General features: G+C 39.3%; 1 protein-coding gene across 1 annotated transcript in view; it reads left to right on the top strand.

The window, feature by feature from the left end:
- SAMSN1 (SAM domain, SH3 domain and nuclear localization signals 1) overlaps positions 1–18,147 on the top strand; it is a 37,535-nt gene extending 19,388 nt beyond the window's left edge. Inside the window, exons 4-8 of the mRNA XM_026076018.1 lie at positions 1,883–2,003; positions 3,374–3,525; positions 5,905–6,111; positions 7,158–7,308; positions 16,902–18,147. Of these exons, the coding sequence (XP_025931803.1) occupies positions 1,883–2,003; positions 3,374–3,525; positions 5,905–6,111; positions 7,158–7,308; positions 16,902–17,107 (837 nt within the window). The 3' untranslated portion in view covers positions 17,108–18,147. The remainder of the gene's footprint in view (positions 1–1,882; positions 2,004–3,373; positions 3,526–5,904; positions 6,112–7,157; positions 7,309–16,901) is intronic.
- The last annotated feature ends 6,254 nt before the right edge of the window (positions 18,148–24,401 follow it).

Below are 24,401 nucleotides of genomic sequence, written 5' to 3'. Positions count from 1 at the left end.
CATTGAAGATTTTGCTTTGTCATCAATAAGTGGAAGCGTGTCTTACAAAATCAGTAATTACACATCTGTACAAACATTACAAGAAAACCTCTTGATGTGAACACTCGGGAGTGCTGGATGAACCCAGGGGCCAGTCTAGTCTGATACTCAACCTATACAAAAAGCTTTATTAGGAGAATTTATCAAATGTTTTGAATACATGAATTTTTTCCGAAGCCCATTCTGTAGAGGGTAGCCAGCAGCCTAGAGCATGACAACTCCTGTGCCTTATCTGCTTTTACCTTATCTAATCAAAGTGATCTTCAAGGTATTATCTTTATTAAACATAAAAACATCCAATCCTTTATACACCCTGCAAGCCCTGTTTTCTCAAAGGCTTGGGTCAATGAGTTCCAAATTTTAAAACACATAAAGAAAAAGGACTGGTCATCCTGACTTAGCCTAAAAATTACCTAGGCCTGCATCCTATCTCATACATGGGTCAATATCAAATAATTAGGAAAAATGAAGAAGAAACTTTGCAACCGTAATATAGTGTTTTACAGGCTACCATATTTCCCTGTTAGTAGCTTAGTTTGTACTTTGTGCTAAAATTCAGGAGGATGCAATCCATGATTTTTGGAGAGAAAAATCAAAAGTTCAGCATTTACATTCTGCACATTTACTGCAACCATTCACGTGACAGGAATTCAATGAAGTATCTGGCTGGGCACACATATGGTGCAATCTTCATTCCTGCAGTAGCTGATGACAATCAGTACTGGTCCACTGATTAATCAATGGGTCGTGCTCCTGATGGGTGTAACTAGCACTGTCCTTGTTGAAAACCAATCTAATCTTTCATTTTGGTGATATGCCTTATATGTACCTGTACGGGTCTTGACTTCATATATGCACTGTCACCTTTGCTTGACTTCATCACTTGACTGGTGAATGATTAACATTTTTCCGAATAGTAACCGTGTTCCGAATAGAACCGGATGTTCCAATGTAACATCCTAAGTACTAGAGGACGTCTCAATTGCATCAGGATATCACGCACATTGACAATGTGATGCAATTTGCTGAAGAAATTGCTTCCTTTGAAAGCTCATTGTAATTCATTTAGCTATTACATCATCTCTAACTTAGCTGTGACTGAAGTATGGATCTTATTGTTTTGAATTTATTATGTCATAAGCTTTGATTTCTGTGGTGTGATTTAATGTTATAACCTCAGTGGGTTGATTCGATACACCACACCATTAGATTTTGTGAGAGACAGGCTTCTGTTAATTCTGAAATGCACTGGGTTTTGAAGCTAATGTTCTGTGGGTTGGGCAACTTACTGAGCATGGTGCTAAAATGCATTGATGCTGTTCACGTGTGCACGCTGTCTCTGGAATGCTCTCACTTGGGATCCAGTGTGCCTCTAAGTGCCCATGTTTTTCAGAAGTTCAATGCAAAACATAGCTGTGTCAGCTTGTACTTCACCATGTGCTTTGAGAATTAAACTTTGTGCTTCCTCCTCAGAGATAACCAGAAAAAACATCTTATCTGGTTACCTCTGAAATTCTCATTTTAAGCCTTTGTTGCTGCTGTGGTATATTTACTATTGCAATCTTTTAAGATGGAGAATCAGTTTAGCTACTTGAACAAGAATAGAATGAAATGAGTGGGGCAGAGAGGAGACAAGTGATTTCTCCAAGATCAGTGTGTTAATGGTGGTGTTGGGCAGCCTTAATGCCATGCATCAACTTCTAAAATGCTTTCTGTCTCAGACTGGTTCTTAATAAAGGAACCCAACTTAAACTGCAAGGGCAATGATAATAACCCCCCCCACACACAAATGTTTGTATAATATACATCTCATGGTGGTTAACATCTGAATTTTGCATTAAAGAATGAAGAAGGAAAAGATGACGGTGATCCTGGTGGTGGAATACACACAGAGAAGGTCTCCCTAAAAAACAGTGACTCTATGGACAGTCTCTACAGTCTGAACAGTGGCCAAAGCTCATCTAGTAAGTATAAGATATCCATACTTCTATTCAGTCACTGGTTCAATATTATTTTTGTTTAAGTCTGAGGTGTCAGAGCTGGTGATCCAAAATGTGATAGTAGAGAGATCTGCAGTCTGGCAGAAAAAAAGTGTAATTTGATCAAATGGGTGGCAGCTAGACTAGATTTCTCTCTCTCTAGAAATAAGCTGAGTGTTTTTAAGAGTGGAGATATCAACAGCAGTTAAAAACAAACAAACCCCCCAAGGACTGTGGGGAATGTAGCTGCTATATATGCCATACATGTGTTTTGTGGCTAGCACTGCTGTGGCACTGGCACCTGTGGAGTTGTGGTTACTGGGTCCAGCTGCACAAGCTGGGGATGGTGGCCGTGAGCTTGTTCTTCACTCTGCAGACAGGCAATGTGAGAAGCCTGTCTGAAATGCTGGGTGGCTGGGGAGCTCTGTAAACCCACCAAAAAGCCTCACCCAACAAGGTAGTCTCCTTTGGAGTGCAGATGAATCTCTGATGAGAAGTGGCATTCGTATTCACATATCTGTCAGTTGCTCTGCTGTGGCAGCAGGTCACAGCTGTCCATGATGACGTTGCTGTGCCGTCACTGCAGGCATCACATGAGCCGTAATCGGGGACTCAAGTTGCAGCGCAGGCCATTTGCAGGTAGCTGTTAATCTGGCCCTCAGACGGAGCTGTGCACTTAAGCAATCACCTCAAACAAAACCATTTTTATGATCATTTTCTACGATGTGATTTGTGAAAATTGTATATGGGAGTTTACTTCCAACACACTGCTTCTGTTATCTAAAAACATATTTGGATGGGATATTGCAGAGCTTGCTCAAATTTGCTTGAAGTACTGTGCCGATATTTTATTGCTCGACTTGGATAAAATGACAGGCAGAAATGTTGATAAGATTAAAATCTCCCTCTGCAATGCAGGTTCCTTTGATGTTTTAGCTAGCTCTGTAATGAAATAAAACAATTTCTACAGTACTTGTTTTCATTTCTCTGAATAAACAGGAGAAGTTCAGCAGAATTAATTCCCTAAATTGCACTTTTAGAGTACATATTATTAATCTGCAGAGGTAATATTTCAAAAAGTCTGTAAGTAAAATATGTAGTCTATTAGTATCACCACCAGAAAAAGATTATTGTAGGGAAGATGTTAATGAAAGATCTCCAACCTATTTTGCTCAGTCTCTTGTAGTATGTTTTTTGTGGAATGTATTTTTCCTGGGATATGTCAAAACCATATAGAACACACTCTTTCTTTCTTAATTCTATGCTTTTGTACATTTTCTCTTTGCTGCTGTGCAGAATTGGATATCTGGGCATCTAGTGCAGGAGATCTAAATTTTCACTTGAATCTCTGTCAGGTGGGGTCACCAGCTGCTCTGATGGAACCAGCAACAGGGATAGCCTGAGGTTTGATGACGAAGTCCCTTACAGTGGGCCGTTCTGTGGCCGAGCCAAAGTACACACCGACTTCACACCAAGTCCCTATGACACCGACTCTCTGAAAATTAAGGTAAGACAACCATCAGGATATCTTTTCCAGTAAGCATACCGGAGGGGTATTTTTGCATGTGAAGAATATGTTTACAGCATTTTTAAGTGTTAAGGATGTGCACTTTAAAAGCAACACAGATCTGTTTCAGCAATGTTTCTGTAAGGACTTAGTTCAGACAGTGCCACCAACCCAACAGCTGCAAAAGGCTCTTAGGTCATGGACTCCGTGTAGTAGGTATCTCGTCACAGTGTATCATGCAGCTTTCTTCAGAGTAAAACACAAGATGCTTCCTACGCACTGCGAGGTCTGGAGTAAGAATAACGTGAGTCTCATGAGACATGCAAGTTACCCCCCTAGTTTTTCAGTCTCAGGTGGGGAATATCAGAAACTCAGTGGCACTCATTGTCCTTAAAGGAAAAGCTTGCCATTCCTTTAAGCCTCTCTGTAAGCATACTTTTGAATTATTCCCTGGCCCTGATATCTTGGCAGGGATGTCTGGGCTGTGTCAGTGAGAAAAAGGAACTCCTGAGGTGCCCAATTAAACAGTGCTAAAAAGGCCCAGTCCTTTTCTTCTCCCTCCTTGCACAGGTACTGGTGATATCACTGCCCTTCAGATCAGTCACATCTGTAAGCTGAACTTCATTCTCCTCCCTCTTTTTAAACACTTTCATATCCAGATTATAGCCATACTTCAGCATCTTTTCTTCTTCATAGCCTTTTCTTGTCAAAATCCTTAGCCACATCTCATTGCAGTCTCTCTCTCCTCTCTGGCCTGGATAACAGCTATTGCTCTGCCAGTACTTGCAGTCTTCACCACTTGCCCTCCACTTCCACACACGGGCCATTTCTTTCAAAAACGTTTAACTAGTCCAGAAATGGCAAACTTCTGCTGGATCATATAGGTGGTGTCTTTTAAAATTATAAGATAATATACTTAGGACTGAAATCCCCTAAGAATATCTCACAAAATTTCAATACCCCAAATCTGAATTCAAACTGCATTTGTAACTTGGCTTGGAGCCATTGCCTAATCCTGATTTTCATCCACATCTAAATGTCTTGAGCTCACCATAAGTGCGTAGAATATGTGTGCTTATAGAACTTTAAAAAATGTTTTAGTTTCCATTTCAAACATTTTCATAGCTTTAAGCTTCATATTCTAACAAAATCAAGCAACTTGAACACTGAATTTCATACTTGGATTTGCACCAAAGTAGGGCGGTGGCTTTACTTACTTGCAATTTCTTGGCCAGAAAACATTTGAAAGTTTTGAGTTGATAACAGATATTTTAACAAAAATGAGTCTGAATTTTAAGTTTGTAACAGAATGCCAAATGAAATGTGTACATGGGGATTTGTTATATAACTCAGAGAAGACTTTAATCTTTTTTTAATGTATAATTTTTTGCTTTTAGGAAAGAAAAAGATATCATAACTTTATCATAACCTTATCATAACATTAAGGTGTAGATTATATATGTAGTTCCTGCCCAGAAAAAAGGGCTGAATAGTCTACTGTCATGGGAGCAAATTGTGTAGGAGGTGTGATTTTAAGAGTCTTTTTGCTACCAGAATTACTCAGAATGACTGTTGTGCTGATCTAAGACCTTGATTCCCACAGCTTGGCTGTGAACATTTTTACCAAAAAGCCTTCTTGAAGTTGCTGTGTTCTCACTTTTTTTGGCACTCATCTTTGAGTGCATGCACAAGTGTGGAGCTATAGCCTTCAGTTCTCTCTGCTGAGGTGCCTGACACTATTTTCCCAGCCATTTGGGTTAATAACTATTATTAGTTATTATTCGTCAGCCCTTTGGGAAGGGGATAGCAGAAAGGTATTAAGGGAGTTAAATGTCCTTTAGTGCCTTTCAGAAATATAGAACAGTGTTTCTTCCTGTAAAATGGGTAAACTCCACTTTTCACATAGCTCAGTATCAGTCTTTGGAGACCCTTGAGATGCTGGATCATAAGATTGTTGTGTAAATGGTTTCAGGTGAAGGAGCCAGCTGAGAACCTGTATAAAGCATGTATTTGGAAAATACCCAGTGCTCTCTTGCTTTTTTGGCAAAGCTATTCCTACTATCCATGGCAATAGTTGCTTGCTGGATGTAACCCTACCCCCTTTCAAGGACCAAGTAGGGCATACAAGCAGTGGAAGGTGCTGTTCATCCTCACCTCTCCTTTGCAAAGTTTGGAGATAAGAACTAACACCATTATCTGTAATTCTGTTTGCTGGGATTTTAYAAAAGCAGAGGACCTTGATCTGGGTTATTTTAAAAAGTTACTTTGCTCTGGCTAGTTATGATTCTGTGCTGTCTGTGCTATTTTTGCTCCATAAAGGAAAAGTCACATATCACAAACCAGATGTGTAAGCAGTGGTGTTCTTTTTTATTGTTCTAGAAAGGAGATATTATAGACATCATCTGTAAAACCCCCATGGGCATCTGGACAGGCATGCTGAACAACAAAGTAGGAAACTTTAAGTTCATTTACGTGGATATTATTTTGGAAGAGGAAACCGCACCCAGAAAGATAAAGCTGCACAGAGGAAGCAAAAGGACCAAGCCTAAAACTTTGCAAGAACTCTTGGAATGTGTCCATCTGCAGGTCAGCAAACATGTTTCCCTGTCATATTTGAAATATTTGATTTGAGTGCACTTGGGCTTGGATGTAATTTACAGACAGAACTAGAAAGGCAGGTTTCAGCAGTTTTGAAGTCAGTAAAGTAAAGAAGCTTCATTTCTGTCTTTTGTCTTATGTGAGTGGTCTGTATAACTGCATTTTACCACATGATCTGGTTAAGCTAAAAGAGTCCATGCAAAGAGGCACTCAGCTGAGGAGTGGTGACTTGTCAAGTCACCATAACTCGAACGTGACTGTCTGCCTAAGGGTAGGAGGTGTGTGAATACATGGAAATCTTGGGGGCAGAACTGCAGTCTGACTCCATTGCCAACATTGTAATTCTTTTTTTTCTAATTTTTATGATCTTTAGGGAGAAATATTCTTTCTGCACTATGGTTGTGTTGTGCCTCTCTCCCTCTCTGGAACCCTAGTTCTTGACTGGTGTTCAAAGCATTCTTACATCATGATTTACAAGCAACATTCCTAATAATGGTTATTGCTTTTGTGCTGAGGTGAACACTCCTTTTCCTGGAGTACACAGAGTTTCATACCACATCGATACACAGCTGAAGGAGGACCGTGTGCAATGAAGCACAGCTGAGGGCTCTCTAGCTTCTCACTCCCTCATATATCAAAGGGCTCCTTCTTTGCAAAGGCAGAACAGACCTTGTTTCAGAGGCCCTCCTGGACCCAGCATGGAAAGTAGTCTATGAGGTGACCCCAAGAACATTCAGAAGCTGGGCAGATTATATCATTTACAGCAGAGCTCTGTCCTGATCCAATTTGCTGCCAGACTCTAGGTTGAAAACTGGGCCACAGACTCTGGGATGGCCAAACAGACTCCAGGGCATCTCTGCCTCTGTCCCCTCATGCTTGCAGTCTCTGGTTTTATGCCAAAGGCAGATCAATTGGACTGGAGAATGGAACCCATCTTTCTTAATCTGACAAAAAAAAAGAAATAGARTTTGTGTTTATTCCTTTACTAAACATAGTGCTTGTTTATAAGAGGATTTACTTGCTTCTTTTTGTAGGATTATGCCTCAACTCTCTTGCTAAATGGCTACGAAACTCTAGAAGACTTAAAGGATCTACAAGAGAGCCATTTGATTGAATTAAATATTTCAGACCCAGAAGACAGGGCAAGATTATTATCAGCAATTGAAAATCTACAGGACTATGACAGTAAGTGTTTAAGCTTTAAGAGCACATTTTAATTGAAGAAACATGTTTAAAGAAATAGTGATTCCTACATTGATTTATTAAATGATTCTTCTTTTAAATACAAAATGGGGAGTTAGGTGGTGTTCTTATTTTTTTAGATGACTAACTATACATCTCTTCTAGCTATGTACATGATTACTGTGCTAGTTACACCTGAATGCTTTAAAATTTCTCATTTATAGATCCTAAACTACAGGCAAATAGCAACTAAGCATCATTATCTCCTATTTATGGTTGGGTAACCAACACCCAGAGAGGTTGAGTGACTTGCCAAAAGTCACAAGGTCTGTGGCAGAGMAGATATTCAAACGCCCCAAACTCTGGGCTAGCATCTTAACCAAAATAGAGCCATTTTCAAAAAGTACAGTGAAGATTTTTCTTTATTTTTGTGCAGTTATGTCTGCAGAAGAATAGTCTTCCTTCTCGCGCATCACCCCCCCCACTTAAATCCCTAGCCCAATCAGTGTCACTTGTAGGAAGGGTTGGAAAAAAACCAAACAAACAGAAAAAACAGACTCAAGCTTCCTGTGAGCTTCAGAAAACTGATTTTACTCTGTGTGTGTGTGTGTACATGGATGTGTATTGGTTGCTATTATGTTTTCTTCACTTGTCCCTTTTATTGGGAATGGGGGTGCCAGAATACAGAACAGGAAATGCTGTCCTCTTGATATTTTCATGATATTTCCAGCTTAGCTTCTAGTTTGAAACAATTTGTGTCAAGTTCCTAGAAACTTCAGTTAAGCATCTATATAATTAGATATTCAATCTAAACAGGAGAGATTTTCCTCTTCATTACTATTCATGCACAGTCATCCCTATCCTGAGTAGCTGCTTGATCAAAAGTATCTCCATTGTGAAGCATCTGAAATATAAAAAGAGACTTAGAAAAGCAATGCCTTCCTGGGATATTTTAATATCAGTTGATCTTCAGCTGTCCAGTTTTTCTCTCCTCAATACATAGGTGAATTTCTATTCCTTATTCCAACACATGTACATACATACAGACATACCTGCATGTACACATAGGCTTTCAGTACATAAATTTCTCTGAGTTTATAAGCATATCTTTGGCTACCTCATCCATTCAATTTTTGCTGCAGATTCTGGACTGCATTTATACATGCAGTCTTTCCTGTTCTCTTAAATAGATACCAGAAAGAAGGTAAGGTCCTTGCAAACATGTTGGAGAAGCATTTAAATCATTTTCTTTGCCTACCAGGATCACTACTTCTTTTTGGTCTATAGCTTTGTGAGGCGAAGGGCTAGGAGAGAACTGTTGAAGGACTCTATACAGAGGTAGTGATTGAAAGAGTTAATATGGGTAAGAAAGAGTTAGATTCTCCAAGAATTGTGCTGCAGAGATCTAGCTGGGAGTCACATGAAAATATGCTCGCTTCCTTGCTTTGCCCTTGAATTGAGTATCTGTGTGTCTATATCTTGGTAACTAGCCTTGTTGTATTTCCTGGACATTTTATGGCATTTGTTTTTCTATATCAATATTTAACATGAAAAAACTTTAATGGAAAATGCTACATTATAGTTCTTGCAGAGTTTTGCATCAATGTGAAGAACAAGACCAAAATATAGTGGTTTTTAACAGGCCATGCAAGCGTCAGACTATTCTGAGATAGTATAGCTATGGTTTACTATTTATGCTCCTTGTGTAATCAAAAGCATAGCAAGAAGCCTTAGACTCTTAACCATTTAAGATGACACCACAAAGAATTTTTTTTTCAAGGTGTCTTAATCACTTAATACTCTACATATTCCTGTGCAAGGAGCAAACCTGAGAAGTATACATGACCTGTATACTGAACATTAACAAGTTTATCCTAATTATCCAAATAGGGTTTTTCCTGATTGGCAGCATCGGGCAAGCCACTTTTCTCCAGGCAGAACGGTATTCCTAATGATATCTGTATGGTAGTTTAACAGTTTAAATTCTTCTAACAGTTCTGGAAATAATAATATTAAATSCTATAAAGTGGTCCATGCATCAAACCCAGCAATATTGCATTCTGAGATCAAGAAATGTAATGAATATTTGSTTCACATCCAACTTAGATAGGTATAGCCAACTTTTCTAGTATCTGAATTCAATAAAATAATGTTCCTAGAAATGATGAATACTCACAGGGACCAGTATCTAAGACAGCTCTTTAGATACAGTCCTAGCTATACACGGTCATTTAAGTGTAATTGAGTTTCAAAATACTCATGTATATCTTAAGGCAAGCCACACAAATAATTTCTTTGTTTGGGATGCTCTCTTGATTCAGGGCTGAATTAAGTCCTTGCCTTATCTAGTTGCCAAAGGTTCATGTTTGTCACATGACTGGTAGTGCAAGAACAGGATTTACCAACCTGCTCTGAAAAGGAAGATATTAAAGACTAAAACTGATAGAAGCCATCTGTTAAGCAGTTATAATGAAAGATGGGGAGTCAAGATGATCTTGGGGATAAGCTCAGCATTTGCCTGACCTTGCCCCAATCATTTGACCTCCATGTGCTTCTGTCAATCCAATTGGAAAATTGGGTTGAAAGAATTGGGTGCCACTGTATAAGTGAATTCTGCATCTGAACTGAACTTTCCTAGGTCAATATTCCCCCCCACACACACCCCTGAGTACGCATGACTCAGTCCAGCATAAATGATTTCTTAATTAAAATTGATTTTTTGCATTGCTTAGAAGTGAGCAGCAAAATTACCCAGAGCTACAAGGTAATCTGTTTACTGACCAAGAATACACTGACATATTCCAGATGTAAGTCAGCGTTCTTCCAGTTAAAAGTTCATTCTTTTTATAAGATTYGTAGAAAAAAAATACTAATGCCATAGGTCACATTTACTGTTCTAAGTCCATCTTTCTCACAGAACTTGGCACAGTTCCACATTTTTGCATTATATTCATATTTCCRTGAAGCATGTGTTTGATTCATGGATGGAGTCTAAGGTACTGTCCAGAGTTAAAAAGCAGGAGCTTCTGAATTTTTGTGACTCTAATATTATTCATAATAGCCAAGTATCCTGGAGCATAGCTTCTATTTAGTTGATTTTACGATTTAATATTTCTTTAATGTGAAATCTGCCACTGTGAAATGTCCAGATGTTTTTACTGGGCTTTTCTTCTCTTTTCTTGGATTTTTTTTGACATATATTATATGTTATGCTGAGTGATTTCTCTATACTGTATACTTGAGACTATATAATTCATGTTGCAGAAAAAAACTGTTATTGAGTTTTCTCACCAAAAGACCTGCAGCAATCATCTCCAAATGATATGTTCCTTAAAGCTCATGCCAGGTATTAAAAACTAAGTTTTACTTAGGAAATACTACCACAAAGTGTTTTTTAAGCAAATTTTGCTTCCTGGAACTGCACTGCACTTTTACCTTTGGGAGCTGAGAAGGCTCAAATTCACCACGTGAAAGTACTTGAGGAGCAAGATTATCCTGGAATGAGAAGGTCTTGTAAACTTCTCACAACCTTCCCCACAAACCTCTTTTGTTTTAGAGGTTTAGTTGCTATAAGTTGATCAGACCTACATATTTGGCACAGAATGAGTGGGTTCCATGAATTCATGGCTGGGGAGGAAAAAAAAAAAAAGCTCTTTTCAGAAAGTATTTCTTAATAGCCTTCCATTCTTCTCCCAGATGGCTTCTAGACAGGAGATGGATGTCTGTGCTTTCTAGGATGCTATTTTTAAAGTGAAGCTGTTGCTGGATGGTTAATGAATAAAGTAATAAAAGAAGTTTGTAAGTTCTTTCCAGACCGCTACCTGGGACATACGTGTGTGTGTGTGTGCGCACATGTATAAAATAGGCTTGATTCTCTTCTCACTTACATGCTGCAAGTCAAGAGGTTAATTCCTGAAGTCTAATGGGTTACGTTATTCTGAAGCTTCTGAAAAAACAGTGAAAGAAGAATTAGACTTTACTGAGTACGTGCATATAGTTAATTATACAGAAAAAAAGGTGCATTGGTGTAATCTTTGAGATAATCATTCTATCCATATCCCCCAAATCCATTCCTTCCTTAGCATACTTTTCATATCTGAGTAAGAGCCAGATCCTAAATCCCCACTGCTGGTAGCACAGAAAGTTGTTTTTTTATTTACTGCACTTGGACAGCAGGATAGTAGATAGCTGTAAGGACATGGCTTTGAGTTTTAGTTGCATTCCTTATGTAAGGACCTAGCACCAAGTGTAAATTAACATACCACTTTACACTGTTCAATCCTTTTAAATAAGTGGAATTACACAGACATCATGTCAAAATCAAATAGCACTTAAAGTAGCRCTCCCTTCCTGAACTATGGTAGTTGCAATTCATTGATCTGTAAGTAATATTTTCAGATTTCCCCAGGAACCTACACCAAAAGTTACTTTTCTGAGGGATATGCATCTAGTGGAAAAGAGTGCTGCTAATGAACAAATCTTCCTTGCTTGAGTATTAGTATTTTTCACCTTTTCTCAGGTATATCTGTTTGCTTCCTGGTTTTAGAAAAAAGGAGCTTCTCACCTCTCTATTTTCACCATAGAGCTCCTCTCATATCAGTTCAGTATCCCACCATTTGTAATCTGCTCTGAGAGCTGGAGAATCTTTGCCATTGGGATGAGATGGCCCCACTGAAGTCAATGCAACCTCTGCTACTGAAATCATAAGAAGCTGTGCAGCTGACTTCAGCAAGTGCAATTTTTTTTTATTTTGCATGTCTGTAAATATGCATAGAAGACTTACTCCTTTGATTCCCTAAAGTATTGCATGCGTCTACAGACCCACTTCAGGTTTCTCTGCTTCTTTTTCAAGGAGTGTCACCATTTACTGCTTTAAAATGATTCTTTATGAGGTTTTGTTTCATTTTAATGGTTAGAAAGTCTGACTGGTACCAGCACTACAGGTTGATACGCAGCTTTCATATCTACTTAGGAGCTCTAACATCAGCCTTGAAGATGCATTTTGTTCTATTTGGGCCCTCTATTACGCTGATCAGTATGATACCAAAGCACCTCTCAGGAAGGCACAGAAGTGGCTCAGCTAAAGGATCGGTAACAGATAATCTCCCAGCCCCTTTTGCCTTCTGGGATCTGGCAAAACTCAGAGAACACATTCAAGAAGTATGGCTCAATGCTGGGTATTTTTTTTTTTTTTTAAGACAATAACTAAGCCTTCTACCACTCATCTGGTTTAAACTGCCATAAGTGCACCAGTGTCACTGTGACCTCAGTATGTTCTCAAGCAGAATTGCTTTAAACCTAAGCTTAAAGTGTTCTCCTAATGAGGACTTTGAACTGATTAAAGAAGAAGAAAAAGAAGAAGAAAACTGGAGAAGAAAAAAGAGATCCCTCCCTTTATGTGCCAGAGCACATCTATGCCACTGCATCAAAAAAGTTCATTTCCAAGATCTAAATAACGAGGAAAATGCATATGTATCACACAGCTATTGCCAAGGCTAAAAGCCTAACGTTTTTTTCAGTACTCTGAATATAATCCTACAGTGTAAAGTAGTATTAGAATATACGTGTCAAAATAATGCATATCTTGGACTCTTCTGGCTATATCGTAGACAACAGTGACTGAAAGCTATTTATCTTATATGAAACTGCTTTACCATAGAAAAATGATAGGGCTTCCATTTGTTGATAAGATAGTGATTTCTGATGATTCTGCAACATCTAACGGCAGTTTAATTTTATCAATTCCTGTTTCCTGTGAATTGTATCTTTCTTCTGCTCAAGCTGAAAGATTACACCAGCAAATTTACCTTTACTAACGTAGAACTTGAACATGTATTTTTTAGATGAAGGAATTAACAACAACTGAATGTAAAAACCAAAAGCTAAAAAAAAGCAGTTTCTTTTTCTGTGAAGCAACAGCCAAAGCTGTATGCTACACATTTTTAATACTCAGTATCCTGTTCAAGTGGTTTAGTAGTTACTGCATAATACTTAAGGATGCCTTAAAAAAAAAAGTTTGCTTTCCATCTTTTCTTCTTAAACATGTTTTTTCCTCAACTTTTTCTGTTCACAGTGAAAATGTTATATTTTCTATTTTTTATTTTCTCAAATATCTGAACATTTTTGGTTTTCAGATTTTCATGTAAAAAATTCTCCTAATGTTATGGGAGAAGGTAGAAGTTTTACATTTCCATATATGTTTTCATTATAAAAATTTGTTATTTTTCTACTGGATCTGAAATATTTCTGTTACTATGTGAAGTCACTTGCTGCATGAGCTCAAAGCCTTGCTGTATATCACTTACAAGTTAAATTAGCAGGGACATATGGTAGCTTTGTTACAAAGATCTGCACAAAGATACCCTCCTTCCAGAAGGTTACAGATAGTTTTGCCTATAGCTACTGAATATCAGAGTTTATAGCTATTTAAAAATAGCTGATCTATTTGAAAGCTAAATTCAGATTTAAAAAAAAAATCCCAGTTCCTGGCTTTTTTGCATCTCTGACATTGAAACACACAGTGGGAAGGCATTGCTRTGAAAGAACATAAGCTATGTTTGTCACATAGGAACTACCTGGATTATCGCAACTAGTTTTAGGGCTCTAATATATTGACCAAAATTGGACTTTTTTTTTAAATCCACTAGTTACTTGGTCTTCTTTCCCACTGTAAAAGAAACAAAGTGGATGGAGATTCCTCTCTGACTTTGAAAACGTAAACAGGATTAACACTTTTTAGGTCATTGCTTGACAGGACAGCAGATGATTGCACAGAAGCTGATAAAAGTACTAGCAAGCAGTATTATGGCTGATCAGAGGATTAGGGGGGAGGAAGTGGGAGACCTGCATGCTGCAGAGAAGGAGGTGTTTGTACGRGTGCAGGCTGAGCTTGGTTGGCTCGCAGTGACTGGGCAGACGCTGGGCGTCCTGGCGCTGCCGGGATGGGCGCAATGAGCTAATGAGACAGTTTAGGCAAGGCTTTACTTGGGCATCTGCTGTTATTTGTGCTAAACTGCTTCTGCTGCTACTGATAGCAGCAGTAATACCTTCACTGGGTGTAATTCCTTCAGTAATTCCTTTCTGACTTAAATCAGAAATCAGTTTGACCCTTCCTGATCAAATATTTTCCCTGCAAGGAGAGATAACATTTGACATGGCAAACTATGTTCTGTAAAGTGAGAAGGAGATCAAACAGTTATAGGAATCAATTAAATCTGCTGAAAGGTGTACTTTTTCATGCAAGTGCAATTAACCATTAATTTATCTAGGAACAAGGTGGGACTTCTATTCCTTGGAATAGAAGTTTAGAAAAGAATGTTTAAAGTAATCCTAGATCTCCTGCTAAATACAGAAGGTTATGCCTATAACATCAGGCTTTATGCAGAAATCATTGAGTTGAGACCCTGGATTCTTTTCTTCAAAAATCAGATTATTTTATTAACTTAATTAAAAGTTCAAAAATATTAAACAGTACTAATCAGTCCAAGCAAATCTACAAGACTTCCATGAGGACCTAAAAATGTTTAGGTTGTTTCTAATCTAAAAGGTTGTTTCTAATCTAAAAATGTTTCTAAATTTATCAAAATGCTCTGTGAAATAAGTGTATTGAAATCCCATTTATAAAATGAAAAAGGTCCTGAGTATCACACTTTTCCAGTTCAATATTTTCAGAGTAAAACATTTCAGTTTTTCATTTCTAAATTCTTTTTAGTTGTACAACATTACATGAGTAGAAACAAATCCAAATTGAAAATATTTCCCATGTTGCCAAAGCTTACAGTTTCCAACAGCTGAAAAAAATTTTGGTAGGAAATTTCCTTGTGAAAATTTTATAATTTTGGGGTTCCACCTGGAACTAAGCTAGATTTCAAAATAAAATTCTTTGTGAACTAGGACTTCCCTTCTGCCTTACTTGAGTTGGGACAATATAAATCAGAGTCAACAGTGAAGATCTGAATCTCACTATTTTACAATGGAGTAACAATAAGCGTAATTTTGTTTAGCCTGGAGAAGAGAAGGCTGAGAGGAGATCTTATCAATGWGTACAAGTATCTGAAGGGAGGGTGTCAAGAGGATGGGACCAGACTCTTTTCAGTGGTGCCCAGTGACAGGACGCGAGGCAACGGGCACAAACTGAAACACAGACACTTCCATCTGAACATGAGGAAAAACTTTTTCACTGTGAGGGTGACCGAGCACTGGAACAGGTTGCCCCGAGAGGTGGTGGAGTCTCCTTCTCTGGAGATATTCAAAACGYGCCTGGATGCAATCCTGTGCAATGTGCTCTAGGTGACCCTGCTTGAKCAGGGGGGTTGGACTAGATGATCTCCAGAGGTCCCTTCCAACCTCAGCGATTCTGTGATTCTGTGAATTATGGAGTAATAATGGAGTAAACAAGTGAAATAATGGAACATTCACTCTAAAAGAAAGGCACCATTTTTCTGAAGGATTAAAATCTGGGGTAGAAGCATCTGTTTTCTGTGAGACCTGTTCCTCATGCTTTGTTTGGAAAGCAAGCCAAAGTTTGAAGTAAAAATACAGTTACAAGAARGCAGTAAGAAAAAAAGAACAAATGAATGAGAAAGATTTTATATTTTATAGCTTGTTTTCTGAAGAAAGTTATTGTGAGTAAAAATCATGTATTTCATGGCCAAAAAATAGAAACACGAATTTTATCTACAAGATATATCAGATTCATGATACACAGGTATGTCCCATCTACAAGACACCAGGCTGTTTAATGTTTTTGAGAGGTCTGTTGATACTCTTTCTGAGCTGCAGATTTTTGAGTTTGAACAGACTGGTCACATAACAGCAAAACAAGGACAAATTATTAGCAAGAGAATTTGCTTCTACGTAATTGTGGAGGGGTTTTCAAAGGTATAGCAGGAGTTAGGCATCTAGCTCTCTGAGGCCTTGGCATTTTGGAAAATGTCCTTTTTGGGTATCAAGCTAAGTTTAGGAAGTTTCATTCAGTCAGCAACTCCCACTGAAAAGTCAAGTGCTTTAGGAAATCTAATTACTTCATTTTGATGCTGAGCACTTCTGAGGATCAGCCAACTAAACGTTGCTATGCAGTGCAGGAATTAGATAAAATAGCGGGGGATACATTCAAAAGACACAACATCTCGAATATAGGATGAAGAAGGCACAGAAGGCTACATCATTAATTACAATGCTGAATGAGCATTGAGGGTGTCTTACAAGTCCTTGGGATATATGTGCGTAGGAGGGGGAAGACTGCTACCTAAATCTGTTGTTTCTGGGCGTTGTGACCATGCAAACTGTTGCACTTATGCGCAGTCTAAAGGACTTCACTGGATGAGGCCAAAGTCTTAGGCATTCATCTCTGAACAACATAGCACGGGACCAAAGCCAGTCTGAACAGGAACTTAGATGTCATTATACTCATGTAATGATATTTTTAGTTCTTCGATGCTGAGGTTTCTGTTTCTGATAGACAAAAGTTAATGATCTAGTCATGTGTATACTACCAACTTTGTTTCTACAGTTCTTCAAGATCTGCTACACTGCTATCTCAAACTCTTTCCCAGAGTACTTGTTTTGACACTTCTTTCTCTTTTTGTTCTTTATAGCTGAACAACAGCATGAAAGTGAAGGTGGTCAAGAGTCCCGGAGCTTAAGCCCTCACCACAGTTTTGACAAATCACAGTTAAATGACTGTCCAAGAGATTCTGGCTGTTACATCTCATCAGAAAATTCAGATAATGGTAAAGAAGAAGTAGATCCAGAAACCCTGTCTGACATGGTACAGTCAATAGTGATCACTGAGTCAAACTGATCCCATCCTGGTGCTTTTCTGCAGATTTTCAGAAAGGACGATCAGATAAGTTAATGTGCTGGTATGACAACACAGAAGCAGAGCACAAAGTATTCTCAACACCAGAAAACTGCTTCCCTCTGAAGTATGATGCTCTAGACTGTTTAAAATGTGGACATTAGATAGCTAAATCTTAGTTGATAATAAGAATATCTCATGCTTTTCTTTTTAATGAATCCACAGATGTTTGACTGCAAACATTTTTTATCTATATATTTATATTTGTACAGCAAATGCATTTTTTATAATAATGGGGAATTGTTTTAGGTAGTGGTATAGAATCAGGACATGTTTATTTCTGAACCAGTCCAAAATGTTGTAAATATTGTACATCTTCATTATTTTAAAAAGATAAAGATAAACCATACTGTCGTTATTTTCAGACATGTTTCACTGCTATTTGTACAGAACATATTTTCATTAATATCATAATAAAAATATGGATACATTCATGTCCTACTTTGAAAAGTACCAAGCTAATTCTCATTAATATTAAAGCTGTTTCATACTGTTCTTCTCCAAAATGGGCTCTAAAGCAGACAATCTTCTACACTTTGTCCTAAAGGTACAAAAGAACTTTAGCATGAATCTGAATCAAACTCTACGTGTTCAGTATCTTTTAGGAGTACGTAGCCATCCAAATTTCTTATACTCTGGCAATTTCTGTACTGTTATTTTCACAACTTCTCATACTTTCCAAACATTGTAAAAATAATGCAAGCTTGGAGCAGAAGACCAGTATTAATGCTATGCTTTTATGATATTTTTTGTGAAGCTCTTGCCCTTCGCGTGTCATGTGAAATTTGTTAATAGAAATATTTGTTTGTGAACAAATCTCAGAAGCTAATAAGGTTATTGTACATTATTGTCTTTCATATGAGATTTAATTGTCATTTCTCAGCATATTTTGCACTGGAATACACATTGTATCTGCCTGTCTTCTTTTAAAGTACTTCCTTTGAAAATAAACAGAATCATGTGTTTGAGCCCTTTAAAAACTAGTTGATTTTTAATGTGGTCATTATATTTCAAAGACCGCTCTGTTCAAACATTAACACAATAAATGGCAAATGCACTGAACATTTTTATCATGCATAACCATCTGTGTATCAAATCAATATAGAAACTTTCTGTTCACTAATTAGTCACACAGTTTTCATAATTTAAGGCATTTTGTATTTATGTTAAATAATTTCCACAGATTGCTAACTTAAAATCACTTTCAGAACGGCCCAAACACGGAAAGTTTCACCCAAAAATGTATTTCTGAAGAAGCTATAAACAAGTGGAAAACTTCTCTCTCTTTTTTTTTTCTTTTGGATGGAAATGCTTTCTGTAGTTTTCATGGCACCTCACACGGCTGCTGTTGTCAGATTCCTAATTCACAGATCTGCTTTGAAAGTTATAGTATGAAAGTGACAATTATAAAAAATTACATACACTAAATTTCAAAGTTCTTGATTAAAAATTAATATACTCAGGTTAGAAAATAACCATGGGAGATGCTGAGATTTGTTTCTGTTTTTTTAACTTCTTACATTGTAAGCTTCAGCTGGCAGCAATCATCATCATTTAACAGCAATGACCCCATATTGCCAGGTGTGCTGGTGATGCAGCGCCAGAATTTAATCCCTTGAAGGGATGAAGTACACGCAAACTTGTACCAAGCAGCTATGTTTGTTTCTTAATGAATTCCTAACCAGTAATGTGTCCTCACACATAGTACTGACTCTAGTAAACTTTTCTGAAGTAATGCTCTTGGATTGGCATGTATCATCTCCTCATTCTAGAGAATGACTAAAGTCTGCTTGAATTCCTCTAAGAGTGGGTTATTTTTTGGCTTTTGCAATAGAGGTGCTTACTCTTTGGGTTACTTCTATCTGTGCAAATGCTGAACATGGAAAAATATGTTGAGGTGAGTTTAAATATGATTATGACTGTCAAGAAACTGTGTCAAGGGCTAACAACCGCAAAGACCAGAGATATGCCGTGATACAAACACACTAAGAAATGTTTATTTGCATAGATTTAGAAATGAAAATATGTCTCCTTAACTAGTTACAGTCAGGCAGTCAAGGCTGACTTTCAGTGGACTAAAATACCTAGCTGCTATTACTATTTTACAAGAATCAACCCCCCCACAAACTTAGATAGATGGCAAGAGCATAAACATGTAAGATTAACTAATTGGTAACTATGGCCGTGAGCTGTGGTTTACCCACTTCTGCCTGTAATYAGTAAGGCTTTGTCCAAAGGGTTTCTTGTTTAGAAAAATGTGTCAACTGAAAGCTTCTTCAAGACATTTGTAACTTCCTGTGAAGGCAGCATAGATTAGATCTCAAACTGAGAAACTTCCGTTCTCTCAAGCTATTCTGAGAAAAGAATGAGGAAATTTCACACCACAAAGAGTAAAAAATGCAGGTTTCCTACAAGAAGCATGCCCAACTGTCTTTCGTCTCACAGTGGTCTTGCTAACCGCGCTGCTCATGGATCAAACTGTTTGTCTCTGCATAAACAGTTCTCTGACTGGCTTTAGTGCTGGCTAATCTGAATAAGAGGTGTAACTGTTTTTTCCTCTTTTTAAGCAATTTTTATAGCAATTATTAGAAATTTAGAGAAAGTCTGGTGGGGACCGAGCTGCCTGTAAGGAAGCTCAAAAGGTCCCAGAGGCAAGGAAGAGAAGCAAGCAGCAGAGGTTTTGGTCCTCTCTACTACTTGTTCCATGCTGTCATGTCCCTTCTCATTTTTAATCACCTTCCTCTATAAGGGTGGTGGTGAGCCATAAGGTTTGTAATTCTCTGACTGGGAGATAGCTGCAAGTCCACCATTCTCCATGGTTATAAAGTATATAAAAAGGCACAAAACCACCCAGTAGAGGCTAAACTAACATGAGTAATCTTGCTGAAGCTAGCGGTGGCTCTGCTGGGCTTTGGTCAATGGGGATTTCCCTCCACCACTGAAGGCTGCAGTGCAGGTGCAGCATACTTCCCCCTCCACACCTGGGGTGCTGGGCTCACTGCCAGCATGCGTGCTGCCAGCAGTGCTTAGCAGAAAGCTAGTAACTGAGAAAGGCTTACCCAAAGTGACCCTCAGTAAAGCTCACATGGTGGCAGAGGCCCCCTTGTCCACCTTGAAGAACCACCTCTGGGGGCAGTTAGTGTTGCTTTTAGCAGCATCTCCTCATGCTCAGCCCCAGTGGGCTGCCGCTCACAGCTGGAATCACTTTAGCAGAGGGCTCCTCTGGTAAAAGGGTAGCAGCAAGTGGGGAGCAGTATGTCAGACTGAGGGTCTGTGATCCATGTGGACTAGCCTGCAAACACCAGGAATCTGCATCCTGTTCTCCAGGTTTTGTCTTAAAGCTTCTGAAATTCAGTGGGTATAAATGCATTGGTATAGAGGTTAGAAACAGGAGGGTTTAGCATTCCTTTTGCTTTGGTATGAATGAGTGCAGGAAGTATAAGGCAGAACATGGGTATGTCTGTGGGAAAGCTGGAGGAGATTTTTTTGCCTTTATCCTTTTTTCTTTTTAACACTGCCAGCAGCACATAAAGGAAAATAAGCTACAAAAAAAGAAAGGATGGAGAGGAAAACTTGAAGCTTCATGGATATATTTCCGCTCACTCCTAAGGTGGAGTAAGGAAGGCCAAGAACTGTGAAATGATTAAGGCTATTCTCAGGCTTGAAATTAAGTGAAATGCACTTGAAATTAGGTGAAATATAAGATGATGCACTTGTATAAATCATACTGGATTGCAATTCAGCACCTTCCTCTCCCCATGTATAAAATACAGAATAAATGTTTGTATTTTGTTGGTGCTCAAGACTGGGGGGAGACTGATTTTAAAAACAAATGACAGAAGACTTTCTTTAGTGTAATTATTCATGAAAACAAATGCATATAAATGTTGATGACTGCTTTATTGTAGTTGAACTCTTGGGTCAAATGTAAGAACAATTCTGTACTCTTGTATTAATGTCATTCATGTTTGGCCCAAGCTCTGTGTTCATCACCTGCTTTTTCTAGCTGCTGAGAAAGTTTCTGGCTGCAGAGAAAGTGAGTGTATTGGCAGATGCCATTGCTGTATTGTCAGAGCACTGGACTTAAAGGCCGATTTTGTTTCCAGAGCTTGCTCTGACACGCTTTGTGATGTTGAGCAAATCATTTTTCTAATACTGTCTTTGTTGTTCATATGGAAACCTGAACCAGGTTTTCAGTGTCAAGAAGCATATACACTACATCTTGGCTCCCACTGTGTTTTTGTTAGAAGAAAACTTGCTCTAACCAACTATCCTCTGCATGCTTGCACTCCGCTGCAATAAGCCCATATTTTCTACTCCTCCTCCATGCATCACTTGCCCTGTGGTCCTCCAGGACTTCCTGTACAAGTAGCTGTGCACACAGTGTCTTGCTGTCCAACAGCATGTTGCTTGTTACAGCTGCTATGGGGCTGTACAAGGTCCCCCGTGACAAAAAGGAATTTGCACTGGGGGACAGAGATGAATGTGACCCCTCAGTCTCTAATGTACCTTTGAGATTAACTACTGCCACAAATGCTCCTCTACAGAGATTGCCTATATCTTCATTCACATCGCAGAATCACAGTATCACTAAAGGTGGAAGGGACCTCTGGAGGTCTCTAGTCAAACCCCAGACCTGCTCAAAGCAGGTCTAATTAGATGTGATTGCTCAAGGCCGTGTCCAGTCGAGTCTTGATCTCCCCCAAGGACAGAAATTCCACAACATCTCTGGTCAACATGTGCCCTTTCTTGACCACCCCCCATCACCCTCCTTGACCTCCTGGCTGCACTCTTCCTAATGCAGCCTAGGATGCTGTTGGCCTTCTTTGCCACAAGGGCATATCCATTAGATCCTCGATCCATTAGATCAAGGTTGTATAGCTCTTTCTGCCCACAGAAACACACACACACACACACACAGAGCTCAGTGAGGTGTGCATGCAATGGAAGAGGTGCCATAGACTGTTTCAGTGCCTTGGGTCATGTTAGCAGCATGGTGTCTGTGCTAAAATGGATTCGATGGCAGTTTCCCAACTGGTTCATATGTCATCATGGATGGCTGAGCCTTCTTTAACATTAGTGAGAAATAGTTCCATCAGACTTAGTAACAGCATGGCAAAAAAAATGCTCTGCTCTCTTTTCACAGCCTGAAGCTGAGATTTTGGGTTATATTAGCTACTGAAGCTGTCTGTGCGTCAGGCTCTGACCTCTGCCAGCCGTGTATGTTGTACAACTGCTTTGTGCAATGATGCTCTTTGATCAGTTCCGGGAATATGTTCCTTAGGATACTATAAGCTGCTTCTTTTGGTCTAAGAGTTCCTATTGCATAAGGTGTTTGTTTACGTCCCTGCTCTTTGGTGCCTGGTAGGTGATGAGCAAACTGTTCCCTACAATGCRGGGGGACACATGGAAGGGGTTGTGGAAGGTTGTGTCCCCTTCAGCGCCTGCCCTTTGTGTAGTGCATTTATTTGCACCTGTCTCCCATGCTTATCTTATGTGATGAACCCATTAACCTAGAGCTCCATGTCTGATCCTGGAGTCCTGAGGGCTGGCCAAAGGGGGGACACTAGCTGGCATCCTTGCCATGGACTGATGGCCAGCCAGTGATCCTGTCAAGCTCTATATTTTACCCAGCCCTAGGAGAAGGGATTGTCTATTCACTGGAAGACCAAAAGTGGTATCAAAACTTCCATTTCCTCCTGGGTAGGAAAGGCCAAGAAATTTCATTCTGAGAAGTGGCAAAAGGGATGGGGGTAGTAATACAACTGGTATTGGGGATAGAAGCACAAGCGGTAAATCTACAGGGTCATGTCTTGTAGGTATAATCAACAGTAGTCATGGCAATGAGCATGAATTTCTTGGGAAATGCATATACTCTAGAATGAGGAATTGAGTGGGGGAGGTGGTCAATGATATGCTGAGGGGATCCTAGATGGTCATTTCATCTTTTGTAGCTAGGCAGAATTTGGTCTGGCATGTCTAGCTATCGCTGCTACCTGGTGACAGTAAGAGTACAGCAAATCTGCCTAGGCCAGAAAGTCATGTCCAAATGAGGGACCAGAGGGGTGGAGGGCAAGTGGTGTGTTTTACTGGCTGTCATACCTTGGCTGTCTGATTTGAACCTGGCCAGTGTCCCATAATGCATGTGTTCCCCAGGCAGACCCCATGTGTCCTCACCTCTGAAGGCCCATGTCCCATGTCAGCCAGCTACACTAATGCCCCATGTTCACAGGTGCTCTGATGCAGGGCTGTGGGAAACCTTGGGTTTTCTCAGACAGTCCACATTCAGAGATCTCAGATTTCAAAATCTGATCCTCTATGGCTCCTCCATGCTCATAGTAAGATGAACCCTTAATACTGTCTCATTATTTTCCCATCAGAGAAGTTATGCATCCACTGGCTAACTCTTTTTTTCCAGAATACCTGTCCCTCTTCCTCAGTCAATGGTATCTAGAGGTGTTCATATATGAAAGAACTCTCTTATTGTGTGCCATACATGACTTTTTTGGGTGGAACACCAAAGAACTAGCATGTGGCACAATTTGGTATTAGGTCATGGGGACAGGTCAGGAAGGTGCATGGGATAGTTAGTTTTGGCAGACCATGGGTAAGCTGGCTGACACTGTTTGGCTACTAGTCATGTCCATATTGCCTAGGSAAGGAGTGGGAAGACTTCGACGTGAATCATCCCCAATCCCTAGCTTTTCTGCGAAAGGAGCCAAACTGCGTGAATCGCACACAAGTGTTACGAGTTACTGAGGGACTTGGGCTTGAGTGTGAACTGGAGACCCAGCAGTATATACTCAGCTGTTGTGACAAACATCCTCTGATGCTCCTACTGTCTCGGTTTTCTGAATACCCTCCTCTAGATGCTAGTGACCTGCTTGCTTGGATGCCTGGTACTCAGCGTGTCTCTCAGCAACTGCTTCTGCGGTTGGTTAGCCAGGATCTCAGTCAGCCTTGAAAATCAGCCCCCCAGCCTTTTGCCACTTTTCTGTAAAAAGAAATGAGGTACCACCCAGGTGTGTTTGTGACACACATTGTATTGCAAAGCTCTCTAAAATGTTCRCCATCATATTTGAGAGCAGTCCCTTGCTGGCTATAAAAAAACATTCTGCAGGAGAAGCACTTCCTAAAATACTATCAGCAATAACCTTATATTTTACAGAGTGCAAATGTAAAAGAAATGGTAAAAGCAAGCCACTCGTGGGGAAAATATGCTTTACAGAAAAATTAA

This window comes from Apteryx rowi, unplaced genomic scaffold (assembly GCF_003343035.1).
Source record: "Apteryx rowi isolate R43461 unplaced genomic scaffold, aptRow1 scaffold_42, whole genome shotgun sequence".
NCBI lineage: Eukaryota > Metazoa > Chordata > Aves > Apterygiformes > Apterygidae > Apteryx > Apteryx rowi.
This window is presented reverse-complemented; position numbering and strand designations above follow the sequence as displayed.